Here is a 15,002-nt window from a genome sequence, read left to right on the forward strand (position 1 = left end):
CCGCCGCCACAGGATGGCCAGGATGACGACACTTTCTTGGGACCCATCAGTGCCGACGAATTCGCCGAACAACAGCGAGCCGACCCCTGGACGGCAAGACCGTCATTGTGCCGAAGGTGTTCAGGCGAGGATTGGCGTTGTTTTTCTTGCAAAACGACATTCTCCTAAAGAACTTCTCGCCTCTCCGAGCTAACTGCCGCCCACAAGCGACTTGCGCTTATGCGGGCATGAAATGTGTAATAAGTTGTAAGCTGCTGAAATAAAGGCGTATGTATGTATGTATGTATGTATGTATGTATGTATGTATGTATGTATGTATGTATATATATATATACGTATGTATGTGGTACCCTCAGCTTTGCGCCCAGAGGTTCTACAAGCCCTCCATGACGACCCAACGGCTGGACACCTCAGTTTTTCCCACACGCTCGCAAGGCTACAAGAAAAATACTACTGGCCTTGCCTCTGTGCCGACGTCGCCCATTACGTAAGGACATGCCGAGACTTTCAGGGACACAAAACACTGCCGACAAGGCCAGCCGGACTTCTACAGCTGATCGAGCCACCTCGCCGATCGTTCCAGCAGATCGGGATGGACTTACTGGGGCCTTTTCCGACGTCGCCGTCCGGGAATAAATGGATCGTCGTAGCTACGGACTACCTCACCCGCTACGCCGAAACAAAAGCCTTGCCCAAAGGCAGTGCTGCCGAGGTAGCCCGATTCTTCGTTGAGAACATCCTCCTGCGTCACGGTGCCCCAGAAGTCCTCATCACCGACAGAGGCACGGCAGAACTAACTCAAGCCATACTGCGATACAGCCAGACAAGCCATCGCCGGAACACTGCATACCACCCGCAGATGAATGGCCTCACCGAGCGCCTAAATAAGACCATCGCCGACATGCTGGCAATGTACGTCGACGTCGAACACAAGACGTGGGATGCCATTCTTCCGTACGTGACCTTCGCAAACAACACGGCTGTGCAACAAACGACGCACATGGCGCCGTTCAACTTGGTCTACGGAAGGAACCCGGCAACGACGCTTGACGCCATGCTACCGGACGTCACCGACGAAAATCTCGACGTTGCCACCTATTTGCAGCGTGCCGAAGAAGGTCGACAGATCACCCGCTTGCGCATCAAGAACCAGCAGAGGACCGACAGCCGACACTACAATATTCGACGACGCTACGTCGAGTACCAGCCCGGCGATTGTGTTTGGGTCTGGACTCCGATACGCCGACGAGGACTTAGCAAGAAACTGTTACGTCGCTATTTTGGACCCAATAAGATCATCTGATGTATTGGCGCACTGGATAACGAGGTCGTGCCAGACGGCATTTCGCAATCACAGAGACACCAGGCACGACCTGAAGTCATCCGCGTGATGCGTCTTAAGCCTTTCTACGCCTGCGGAGGAGCTTAGATACTTTGTTACTTTGTTATTTTTTCTTTATTACACGGTTATTACGTTATTTTTTCTTTATTTTGTTTTCGCTTTCGCGTATGTTTGTAGCATTGGAACGATGCTTTTTAAGGGGAGGGTATTGACACGTATCCATGCTTATCTTTCACCGGTGGCCGCTTTCCACCGGCTAACAAATGTTAAACGTTATCGCTCGGCTCAGGACACGCCTGTATCGGAAGTTTCTAGAAGATTATCGATGCTTCTTTCCGTTGCCTGTTTTCACCGACGCTTATGTTATTTGATTGTATGACTGACGCGAATTGTCTAGAACTTTCTGGAAGACACGTGGGCACCAGGGAATAGTCTGGAACATTCGATGACTCATGTCTAAAAGCCGACGCATTTCGCCGCTAATCAAATTTTCGACAATCACCGACTGTGTTCGCCACTATTGTTGTGCTTTGAGTGTAGCTTGCTTTTGTGGGCACAGCTTCGCCCAACAAACAACCAGTTTCGTCATACACAGTGTTACGACTGTTTTCTCCACTGTCACTAGACGTGACAATATGCACTACCCTCCTTGAGGACGTTTAAGCGGCCGTGGCCGAAAATGCGAGAAATGTCTAGAACATGGGTTCTCAAAGTGGGTTCCGCGGAACCTATGGGTTCCGCAGGTCCCTGCTCGGGGTTCCGCGAGCCACTGATAAATTTTCGCTGGTCCGGCTCTCGACAAGTGTCTAAAACAGCGAACACGAGGTGCGCTTGATCCAAAGAACCTCCATTACCCATGCCCGAGTGTCAAAAAGCACATCACAGTGCGTAACAGCAACGCGCGAACTGCGCAATAAATACGCAAGCAGCTTGTAGCCACCCAACCTCTGAGAACGGGCAGCGCGCCTAAGTTTTCGCACTTGAATCTCGGAGGCCGTAACTTACCACCATGCGCCCTTCTCCTATTTGTTGATAGGGTAGGTGCCGATAGCGTGCGCACCGACCTATACGTTAAAGGAAAAATTTTAAAAAAAATTTTAAAAAAAATTTAAAAAAACGCGGAGCACCGCAAATGCGCGCCGCAGAAGAGCAAGAACGGCGTAGCGTCCAACCAAAACGAAGCGGCGCAGTCCGCATCGCCGTAGTCCTCAGCTTGGACCGTGGTCCTCCGCGGCAATCGTACGCGGAACGTGACTGACAGCAACGCCAAAGCGCTTCGTGCCTAATTGTGCCTTTAAAGCCTTTATTCTTGCGTTTATCGCCGCGCGTAACACCGCGTTGGCGGCTAGCCGCGTGCCTCCGTAAGTGCGTAGTCGCTATCTCTGATCGCGTCGATAACCATCGCAGTTTCGTCCGCAGCAGTTGCGGCAAATATTAGTTTCGTTTTCACTCGAAGCGCGCGTCGGCTGCGTGCCTTCACAACTGCGTAGTCGCCTCCCATGGCAGCGTCGATAGCGACCGCAGTTTCGTCCGCACTTCTTGCAGCGAAAGGTAGTTTCGTTTTGACTTGGTGCGTGTGTCAACCGCCTGCCGTCTGAACCGTAAGTGGCCGTCCATGATCGCGTCGATAGCGGCCGCGGTTTCGTCCACACTTCTTGCAGCGAATGGTAGTTTCGTTTTGACTTGGTGCGTGCGTCAGCCGCCTGCCTTCTGAACCGCAAGCTCACCGTCCATGATTGCGTCGATAGCGGCCGCGGTTTCGTCGACAGCGGTTGCGGCAAGCAGTAGTTTCGCTTTTACTCAATGCAAAGCTGTCGAAGATAAAAAGCACCGGCTACATCGCAATGGACGGACAATTTGTTGGCGAGCAGCTGAGTGGCGAAAAAATAATCGGGATGTGCGCCCGTTGGTGCAAAGCGCGTCTCAGATGAAAACGCGCGCCGCGATGGATGTCGCGAGGCCTTCGCCGCTGCTAGCGCCAATCAGTCATGAGATAAAGAGAATTTCAGCTTCCGCACTGGTCTTGTGCTAAATAGAAACAAGATTTGACGATTCATTGAGTAAATAAAAGCGTGTTGACATAGTGCAGCATTTGTTTGTTTTCTTGATACCCTCGATAATTTGACATTCGGTTAAATCGGGGGAGGGGGGGGGGGGGTTCCTTGGCACTTTATGGAGCTTAGCAGGGTTCCCTGGGATGAACGTACTTGAGAACCCCTGGTCTAGAAGATTCCCAGGCTTTGTTCATGCTATGGGAGCACGACTCCGCCAGAAAGTTTGAGAAATGCCGGCGAAGGCGATAAAAGAACCGTGCGAGAATCAGTAGGGGGATCAGACCGCGCCGGTGAAGAGCTGTGACGTTATGGGGATGCACAACTCTCACGCGTCCCCTGATGTTTTCCCCGCATGGCTCCCCTCTCCTGTAATCCGGCTTCGCCACGTAGCGTTACGGCGGCAGCGTATTACAAGAAATGGCGCTAGTGTTGGGCTACTAACGCCACCTAACAGCGGGGATACTTGGGTGCAAAAGAGAGAAGGCTGTTCCTCTTGGCTTGGGGGTCGGTGAGCAACACGCACGGACTGTTCGCGCGTGCGCCGGCCCGCTTCGTGGGATCGTCCCGAGAAGGCTTAGGAGCAGGACACCGGTATGGACGAACACGGATCATTCAAACTCGCCACCATTCGTGTGACCGTACACGTGAACGACTAGGCGATGGTGTCATAGCATGTGGCAAATATATTCGCTCGCTATCCGGTCGCGGTGAGTCGGACTTCCTTGATTTGTCGCGCGCCCACGTGAATGTTCTATGGGTAGTAATTCGGCTAGCGAGTAATTCGGCTAACTCCGGAGTTTATTAAAGATGCAATAAATGACCCTTTGATTGTGTACACTACTGTGTTGTCGTTTCTTTGTCCCAAGAGCACGTGTGAGATACCACAATGTATAGACCGACCATCTGCAGAAGGGGATTCCCTGGCAAGCTAGTAGACGAGTACCTCTAGCATCTGCATTTCCCGAAGTTCCTTCTTCAAGATTTGCCTCAAGTTACGCCACGATCGTCTGGCTCAAAGCCAGCAGGGGTGAATATGAGTGGACGCTTTGTACACCTATTCATTTTGTACTTTACGTGTTGGACTGTTAGTGCTTATCGTTATCTATTTTCTAGAGTTTTGTTAACACCCATCTCAATTGCCTTGTGATGTACCTAGCCGAAGTGTGTATGTGCGTACCTAACTGCCTTATTTGAATTACAGAATAAATATATTTTGTTATGTTTTGACAACTCTGGGCTATGACTCAGTCATTGGGCCATAACCGGCATTCGCTGACACACCAGAAGGCCTCTTATTAATTGTTCGTGCTTTTGTGGGGTTATTTTCGAACGCTGATAAGTCGGTTTTGGAATTTGGCCCAGCGCTGGCGCCTCGTCCACAGGGTGTGTGACATGGCCATACGTGGCCCGAGTCGGCGAGAACGCTGCACCACGTGCTGCCGCCATGCAATGTTGCAAAGTGTCGGCGGTTACTACACTGTTACCGGGAGATCACGGTTAGGCGGCGCTTTGTTTATGTGTTTGCGGTGACGTTTTACCTTTCAAACATCTCATTAATCTTTGCCCAAAGCGACAGAGATAACGTAATTTTACGGCTCTTGTGTGGCTGACACGCAGTCGTAATGCTGAGACCATGATGTACAAGACCTTCACACAATGGCGGCATGCCGCAGTAGTTTCCGAAGTTTACGCTTCCAGCCAACAAGAACACTTCGCTCTTGTGTGCAGAATACAGTCATGTCCCGCTGTTAGTAAAATATATTACAAGCTCTCGAATGAGAAATGGCGACTGCGCCTGGGGGGGGGGGGGGGGGGCGATAAAATGGCTCGGTCCCTTGTAAGGCTCGTCAAAATTGCGGCAAAAAAGTGCGGCCCTCACACAAGTCTGTACATTGGTTATACCGCCTATATGAATAGTAACATTTACTCACAAATTAAAATAACAAACATCGTGCAATGCACGGACCATGTAAATCTGTACATATCCCGCTGAATGACCACGAGCAGTCGCTACCACAACGCTGGCATTATCATGAACGCCGGCAGCGGGGGCGAACGGTTCGTACAGCCATGTGATTCACCGGAACTCCGAAAGTTACATTCATCATCATCATCTGCATATCTTTATGTCCACTACAGGACTGCTTCTGTCAGCGATCTCCAATTACCCCTATCTCTTAACTTAGGCTATGCGATCTGCAACACTTGGGGCGCGGAAAAACAGCCTAAAAAGTACGACAGCGCACATGAAGTTAGCAGCCATCCCTGCTCGCCCTTGATCATTGCACCCCCCCATGGTTACCAACAATTGGATACGGCACGCGGGCCGCGTAAGCGTCAACCGCACACAGTAATTTGCAGCTGCAGAAGGGCTAGATGAGAAGATGCGTGCTCTCCTCCCTAGACATGCATTTGATCACGTGACCTCCAACTACAGTGGAACCTCGTTAAACTGTACCCGCTTAAGCCGTAGTTTCTTATTAAATGTAGTTGAGACGAATCCCCAACTCGGCTACCCTTTAATTTAATGCGTTTGGTACCCGCTTTAGCCGTAGCGGTACATCGGGTACCTGTCGGTTAATGCGTAGTATTCACTCGTCGAATACCCATCATACTCCGTTGCAGTCTCGCGCTAGCGCGAGCTACGCGTTGCATGCGTACGCACGGATCTCCGTGGCCATTGCGATGCCTAGCCTCCGCGCCGCGCCGCGCTGCCCACAATCTCGGAGTAGTAATCTTGGAGGCCTCAGCGGAGCGACCTAGCGAGATCCCGTCGTCTGCGAGTGCTCTCGCGAGATCTCGCGTGACGCCGTTGCCGGCGAGAGCAGTCGGAGCAGCCGTGGACGTGCGCACATGTGCGCAGTTGTTTTGTTCGCCAGCCGTAACGCACGTGTGCTGAACTTCGCGACGACTTGAGGACGCGGCGTGATCGTGACAGGACTGCCCGAACTTCGCGACAGTGATCTGGGGACGCGGTGTGATTGTGACAGGACCGCACAATGTCGAACAGGCAAGTGAAGCATCACGTGATGAGCATCAAAGAAAAGCTGGATATAATCAACGACATTCAACGTGGAGCAAAGAAGTCCGTGTTGGCACGGGAGAAAGGCCTGCCACTGAGTACTGTTTGTGGCATTTGGGCAGCGCGAGAGAAGGTGCTTAATGGTGCACCGTCCAACCTCAAGCGTTGCCGTTTAAGGGGCTCGAGTTACCCAGACGTCGAGGAGGCTTTGGTGCGTTGGCTAAAAAATGCAAGGGCAAAAAATTTGCCTGTGACCGGACCCCTTCTTACCGAAAAGGCGCTGTGCTTCGCCACACAGATGGGTCACGACAGCTTTGTTTGCAGCAGTGGCTGGCTCGCTAGGTTCAAGACGCGGTACAACTTAACAACAAAGGTTGTTTCCGGCGAAGGTGCAGCGGCAGACAAAAGCGGCGCGGAGGACTGGGCCAGCGGCAAGCTGCAACATATATTGCGAGACTATTCCCCAGAAGATATATTTAACATGGACGAATCGGCACTTTTTTTTAAGATGTTGCCGAACAGAACGCTAGCTTTTAAAGGGGAAACCTGCACAGGCGGAAAGCAAGCGAAGGAGAGACTATCGGTCGCATTTGCAGCCAACATGGCAGGGACTGAAAAGCTGCCGCTCCTCGTTATCGGCAAGGCCGCGAAGCCGAGATGCTTTAAGGGTGGCCGACTTCCGTCAGGCGTGTTCTATCGTAACAACACTAAAGCCTGGATGACCTCGAAGCTGTTTGAAGAGTACGTGCGCCTAGTGGACCGTCGCTTTACCGCCCTCGGAAGAAAAATTGTTATGGTCATAGATAATGCACCGGCTCACGTGGAACTTGAGAACCTTTCTGCCGTGAAGCTGGAGTTCCTGGCAGCAAACACAACCGCACTTTCACAGCCCTTGGACCAAGGAATAATTCGGTCTGTTAAACATTTGTACCGAAAAAACATGCTGCGCAGGATGCTTCTTGCAATGGAAAGTGAGAAAACTTACAGCATCGACATGCTGGGCGCGATACATTTGCTGGCGTATTCGTGGCAGCAAGTAACAGCCGCAACTATAAAGAACTGTTTCGCGCGTGCACAGTTCGTTGTGCCCGCGGTGTCCGCCCAAGAAATCAATCCAAGCGAAGTGGATGCCGATGAAGAAGCGGCTGACGACAGTGACTGCGAGGCGCTGCTTGCAGAAGTTTTGGATCGACAAGGTGGCGGTAACAGAGTGCCATTTTCTGCGTTTTGCGACGTCGATAATGACGTCGAAACTTGTGAAGATTTGACCGACAGTGTCATTGTAAACTCGCTTAGTACCAAATTATGCAGCGCAAGCGATGGTGAGGACGACGACAACGCCGAGTTGGAAGATGTGCCGTGTCCGTCCGCTGGAGAAGCAGCGCGAGCTCTAGATGTAATGCGGCTGTTCGCCGAAAAGAGAGGGTTAATGGACACATTGGCCTTCCACTTGGACGGCTTCGAGACTGCAGTTGTCGCTGCGAGGCCGCCGAAGCGGCAAACGAAAGTGACGGATTTTTTGCGCCCTGTTTCCGCAAAATAAAGAAGTTTTTTGGTTTTCTTGCGAAACGCGTTTCATTCCACAGGCAGGTAAGTGCATATTTATTACTTTCGGGTAAGCCGTAGTGCCGCTTAGCACGTACTTTCTTCGCGTCCCCGTCAGGTACGGTTTAACGAGATTCCACTGTAAACCGAATATTGTCCATCAAGTCGCCACCATTTCCGGCTCAGTGTTACGGGCTTTTTCTCGCACCCACAGTATGGGTCGCTCACTGGTATGACTTTTGGACTTTATATGGAATATCACGGCGACAACGACAGCAAAAATTTTCCTGGGGTGTCGATACAATTGCTGTCGCAATAAAAGGAGACATAGGAAACAGGCGTCCAGCTCGCTTCTACCGCGGCTGCGGACGTTGCAATGTGAACCGGCTAGAAACACAGCATGAGCACCAAGGACAAAACCAATAGTGGGCACCTCGCTTATCGGTACTTCGCCAGAACCCGTCTGACGCTGAAAAGGACGCGTATTTTTCACCGTATAAGCACCAGCGGAAACATAACACTAGGCACGCGGGGGGGAGAGCGTACGCGAAGGAACCAGCCATCTCGGATGGCCCAAGCTTGAACTCGGCGCAGATTAACTCCAAAATGAAGCGCGTGACCCACATATCTATGCCAGAGGCAGGAAAAGTAGAAGTTGAAGACCCGTGTGTTCTAGCTGCTAGGCGAAAGAAGACTCCACGCCGCTATCAAGAAGGTTCCTCAGCTCACGTGTTTCCATTGGCGAGTGACATGTACCACCAAAGTTCCTATGAAGTACTTGACACAGTGTTGTCTTCGTTAAACAACAGGTAACCACCTGATACGTGGCAGCATAAGCTCCACATTGAGCAGCTTGCCATAAGGAAGGAAGACGAAGCATATATAACAGTGCTATGGTGACGACCTTCAACCAGGACGCCTGCACAGAGATATGCTGATTGACATTTGAAGCCAGCAAAGGTCACTGCAGACATTCGAGGACATCGGGCACATGAAAGGGCGAATCACCTGCGAAATGGCCAAGCTTAAAAAATTGCGTTGGCCATACCGGTCTCGTCGACCACATCCTTTTCTTGCCTTCGGCGACTAAAAATGTACCTGCAGTCGACGACTGGACAAGCCCGTTTGAACCATCTGGCAATTTTTTCATGCCCACTCTCCCGCAAAATCAATTTGGTTAAGATTGCCGATGACTTCATTTTGAGATCAAGTGCCCGAACGAACACTTTTTCAACGATGGTGAAATCATCGCATCAGACAACGAACTTATGTCTTTAATAGGAGAGAGAAATACACCAACTTACAAGTCAAAGCAAACCACCTGGCTTAGAAAAGAACGCAAAAAGTTACACAAAGGAACGAAAATGGGGTCCATAACAGCGCAAGCAGAGTGAGGGCATTTGGGTAAGAAAAGACCAGTGGTTGCGCTATTTGTAAAACTCCCTAGTCTATCTGTGCATTTTCCTTATTAATTTTTATTCGTCGTATGCTGTATTTGCCTCTCAATAACACAATCCACATTGTTCCTATATTTGCCATCGAGTCCTTTCGCACTTTTGAGATATCGCTGTCTTATTTATTTGTTAATATGTTTATTTATTTGGGCACCTGATAATTTTTACTCTATAATCCTTAGTTCTGCCTCCGGAAAATAAACGAAACCAGTGGCATAAGGCATGCTTTGACATGTAATGAAACTATGGCGTTATGGAATCACATTATATTTATGCTAATAATTCTATAGTCATAAGTTGTGTTCAGAAATTGTTATATATTGTTTAATGTTTATATATTTTGGGGTCCCACATGTGCTCTTGGGACAAAGGAATGACAACACAGTAGTGCAAACAATCAAAAGGGCATTTATTGCACCTTTCATACACTAACACATGCTAGCCGAATTACTACCCATAAAAAATTCACATGGGCGCGCGACAAATCAAGGAAGTCCGACTCACGGCGGCCCGATAGCGAGCAAATATGTTCGCCCCATGCTATGACACCATCGCCTAGTTGTTCACGTGTATGGTCACGCGAACGGTAGCACGTTCGAACGATCCGTGTTCGTCCATACTGGTGTCCTGCTCTTAGCCTCGCGCGACGGTCGCGCGAAGCGGGCCGGCGCACGCGCGAAGCGTTCGCGCGTGTTGCTCGCCGATCCCAAGCCCAAGAGGAAAAGCCTTCTCCTAACCCCCCGCCGTCAGGTGGCGTTAGCAGCACAACACTAGCACCATCTCTCGTAATACGCTGCAACTCCGGATTAAGGGAGCCATGCGGGGAAAACATCAGGGGACGCGTGAGAGTCGCGCATCCCCACAATATGTTATGTCTTCTCTTTAACTGACCTTTTGTCAGGAAAAGATTGCTTGATTGTATCTTTTCTATTAAATCTTTTACAAGGGGTTACACTGCTTTCTCATAGATGTGTACTTGTGCTACTTAATACGCACAAAACACATGTATCTCCCTAACATGTTTAACTCAATCCGCTTATCGCATGGCTCAACCAAGAGACACCAGTCTCTTGGCGGTGCGAGGGGACTCAGGCTGTACAACTGAATTGTCTCCTACTCTGAGGTCTTGCAAATACTCATATAAGCTCGTCACTTCAGTGAAGAATCTTTTGAGGTCACACGAAGTTTCCAGTGTAACTGTTATTAAAGGTTTTATATATACATAAAACCTTTAAAAACAATAATAACCTCACCCATGTATGCATATATGCATACATGGGTGAGGTTCGGAAAGCTGGTCAGGCCCCAGTCCCCCCCGGAAAAACGAAAACTTTCCGCCTATGCAATCACACAGGAAAGCTGTCGCTGACCTTGCCACTGCCCCCTTGTTACCCCAAATGACGCTCACCCCGGCAGTGGTAGGTGCCTGGCCCAACAAAGGTCGCTTGGGGGGTGGTGGTGGTGGGGGGGTCGGGGTCTTGCTGCGTCGGGAGGCTCCCCCAAGGGACCTGCGGTAGCGTCCTTCGCCCACGTGCGATTGCATGAGGGAGCGCCGTGTCGGGTGCTCCTCCACTATGTGCACGTGCAGGGCACTGCTGTGGGTGAGGAACTGGGCCTCACAGTAAGGGCACTGGTCCAGGCCAGATCCATTCACCTGCACAGCGACAGCGCACACATTGCAAGGCCACAGCAGCCACTTGAAGAAAAGTGCCACATAGAGAGGCCTCCTCGTATTCCATCTCTTTAAAATACCAATACACAGCCAGTGGACAACAGCACCCTAGTGTAGGGTTATCCGCTTGATATGTTCATTTTCTCTGGTTATTTTTATGTTACGCGGGCGTACCCAAACTGCACAGAACTTAAAATTTTTTATGCTAAAAGCGTTCCCAGTAAGCCGAATAAAATATATGAAGGTGTAGGTGTTATTTTCCTAAAAATCCTGAAAAGAAAAAAAATCTTTTCAATTCCGAACACGGCTTAAACGAGAAATGTTTTGCAACTTTGATGCGCGTTTGTATGCTTTCTATTCAACACAAAAGCTTGAAAAGAGTGTCAAATATAAATTGTTGCCTTTGAAACATTCCTGCAAAAGATTGGGAGGCCCCAGCCCCCTATTTTTTTATGAGAGAAAAATAGTTTAAGAAACAATTTTTTCGAAAAAAAAAAAAGGTCATTTTCAAGAAATAAACATGGGAAAACTTGATTGCTATTAAGAAAAATTTTGGATGGAAGTCCACTTATGTCAGGCAAGACATGTTTCCTAATTTGCTTTATTCACAAAATATAACAGTCCAAATTGGCCGACGTCGATTGTGCTGGCGTCAGTCCCTTTGCTAGTTCTCTATCAGCTTGCACTGCACGTAAATCTACAGTTGTAATTTTTTTGCTGCATAAGTCTGGTATCTTGGTCTCAATGAAAATCTCGGATTTTATTTGTGTTTTGAGTGTGTACACTGCAGCCCTCTAAAGTGCTAACGTGTACTCAGTTTGCATCTACAACTGACACACCATACTTGCATGAATATAATGCGAGTTTGTTTCTGGCCTCAGAATTCACCTCGCATTATATTCGGGTTCTCGACATGATTATAATGCATTTCTTATTTTCCTTGTATTTTCTCGAGCGCTGCCTCTACGGTTTGCGCTAGAGCGCAGGATCCGTGACTTGCCACTGTATATCTTGCACCTTCTTTGTTCTGCTGAACATTAATGAGTTTCCGCCATACTATTCTCATGCTTGAGCAAGACCATCGCTGTGCTGGCGCATCAGACACAGTGAGGGAAAGGCTTTGCCGTGCTCGCAGGCATTTTTGAAGAGCTGCCTGTCCTACAATTGTAGTCGCATGGAGGATAACACCGTCGTGGCCAACGGTCGACAAGTGATGGCCGTGCATGCCCTCGTCCTTTCTCTTGCAGTTGGCCGCATTTATGTGTCGCTTCCCGTTTCTTCGTGACATTACTTAGAATTATATTCGTACAGTTAAGTCGATCCTCATTAATTCAGAAAACCGGGTAATTTGGACTCGTCCTCTGGTCCCGGCAGGCGTTACCAATTCGGACGTATTTGGCCACAAACAGGTTTGGAAAAGAGAGCTCTACACACAGACCTTACCAGCAGTGTATGCTATCCGCAAACTGCCTTTTTTTTCACCAAGCCCGAGGGGGAACCCTTTAAAGCCACAAAGAACACAGCACCAAATACTGCAAAATAATAAGCTAAACCATCTGCTCGCATGCCGTGTTCTATTTTACCAACATAATTGCGACAGGATCAAATTGAAAAAGAAAACACGCAGTACAAACGCCGACCAATAATTTGGACTCAACCAATAAAGTCAGAACAATTGCGAGTTTGAAATAAGAGATTCACCAGAAAATAAGTTACCGTATTTACTCGCATAATGATCGCACTTTTCTTTTTCAAAATAATTGACGCAAATTTCGGGGTGCGATCATTACACGGGGTAAATTTTCCGCGAAACCACTTCTAAGCACGGTAACGCATCGAACGTGTCGGAAAGTGTTTGCTGCGGGATGACAACAGGTCAACCAAGAAGCCGCTGCCGCCTTAAGAGTGTGGGACATCAAAACAAAAATGGCGGCTGATGGAGCAAGCAGAACGCAATCTTTTTTTTTTTTTTTTGTGAGTACATTACGTCCATGGAAACAGTTTCTTAATCCTGATTTTGAGAACTGTGTACCTTTCCGTTTGTGACCACACAGTATAAACTGTGCTGTTGATCATATTGCGTATTTTTTTGGTTGTGCATTGCACTTTTGTTCAATCCTGTTAACTTTTTATTATAATTATGTATTTTACGGTGTTCTACCACTTCACTACGTTCTTTGTTTCATGTTTTGTGTTCTTTGAATTTCTTTTGGCAACTGCCTTTGTTATGCCCTCCTGCTTGGTCTTTCGACCGCAGTATTTTGTAAATAAAAATTAATAAATAAATAATATCGGCAAGTCTGCAGCAATAACGTAGCCATGTCCCCTTTGAGGGGACAAAAACAGAGATGGGCACAGAGAAGCGCAATGCCACGGCCACCACGGTGTGTAAAAGGCAAAGATGTCAACTACAGTTGAGTCTGCCATATTTTTTTAGCGACTTCAGGTGGTATGTTTTCTTGTTAGTATGTTTTTTTTTTCTTGCATCTTTTTACAAAATGTACGAACAAGGTTCTACGGTTCCAGCGTTTTTTCTGCCCCTCATTCAATTCTACCCACCAGATAATTTGATCCATTTCGTCAGAACCACAGGGACTGAATTGTAAAGTTGGTGGTGAAGTGCTCTCACCCCAGCACACTGCGCGTAGTGCTTCTCCATGGCGGTGATGGCGAGGCAGGTGAAGGGGCAGTCGCTGATGGGGCAGTGAATCCCCTTGTGCGCCAGCAGCTCATCCAGCCAGCGCACCTTCATTGTCTGCGTCACCGTGCGCAGGAGCGGTGCTGCATCCCCCCCCGCCTGGGGCTGCTCCGCCTGCCTGCACGTTCAAGAGAGACACATCACTGGAGTGGTCACAATACCTTGCCGGTGTAGTGAAAACGCCAAAATGCTTCAATTTTTCAAATGTGGCAACATCCTGCAATTTTTTGAACCTGGCTCAAAATACAACTGGTTGCAAAATGCATCCTGGTTGCAAAAATGTCAAATACAACTGCCGACCGATTTTCCAGATGCTAAATTTTTCGAACTTGCGCACTTGAGCGGACGTGCCGGCGGCACGCCCCCTACACCTAGAACCAATGTATGTACGGTCGAACCCACTTATATAACGACCCATCGGTTACAACGACCACACTTGAGTGTAATTGCGATTTCCCTATGGAAACTGCTTCCAGATAAATGTTTTTAAACTTGTCATACTGCTACGATGAATGCTTCCAACCCGGTCACAGTAAAAAGAGGGCACATGCGAAGTGCACGCGACCAAACTGGGCACGTGGCAGCGGGCGCCCCAGTCAAACAGCAACGACGATACAGCCTTCGAGATGAGCGAGCGACCGCCACCTGCGGAAGCCGCGAAGAAGGTCGTGTGTGGCCTCCAGGGCGGAGGCGTGCAGGGCGTTCCACATACAGCATAAACAGTATGGCTTGGGGTGTGCGCTTGTGCGATGCCACTCTCGTTTGTGCTCAATTGTCCGTGCATGTGCTGTGACCGCTAGGTTTAATGATTTGGAACGACCATCTCTCCACCACGGATGGCTCAAGCGTCGACGTGGCCCAAGTGGGCAAGAATGCTGCTCCACTTGTGTCATGAGTAAGGCGCCGGCGGCGCCATAAAGAAGACAAAGACGATGTGAGCGGAGCGTTCTGAACGGCGCGAGCGCGCGAGGCGCGTGACCCGAGGCGTGATCGAAGGAGAAACGGCGTTGTCTGAGCATTATCGACGTGGTTCCGGGCCAGGAAGGTCGCATCGCCAGCACCGCTCTGGCGACGGGAGACTTGGGGGTCTGGCCGAGTCCGTGACGTTGGCCGTCCATGGTGTGGCCGTCGACCTCGGCAAGTTCGAGTGAGGCTCCTGGACCGGCTGCAGCCTCTCACGGCAGGACCGGGCACCCCAGAAAGGACCCCTCTTCC

At 49.4% G+C, this 15,002-nt stretch overlaps 1 protein-coding gene across 1 annotated transcript in view; it reads right to left on the reverse strand.

Moving 5' to 3' along the window:
- The window catches only part of LOC125945147 (uncharacterized), a 414,471-nt gene that overhangs the window by 360,050 nt on the left and 39,419 nt on the right, over positions 1 to 15,002 (reverse strand). The window contains exons 4-5 of the mRNA XM_049666722.1: positions 13,719 to 13,905; positions 10,826 to 11,071 (exon numbers count right to left, since the gene is read on the reverse strand). Coding sequence (XP_049522679.1) covers positions 10,826 to 11,071; positions 13,719 to 13,905 — 433 coding nt within the window. The remainder of the gene's footprint in view (positions 1 to 10,825; positions 11,072 to 13,718; positions 13,906 to 15,002) is intronic.

Source organism: Dermacentor silvarum, chromosome 4 (assembly GCF_013339745.2).
Source record: "Dermacentor silvarum isolate Dsil-2018 chromosome 4, BIME_Dsil_1.4, whole genome shotgun sequence".
Classification (NCBI taxonomy): Eukaryota; Metazoa; Arthropoda; class Arachnida; order Ixodida; family Ixodidae; genus Dermacentor; species Dermacentor silvarum.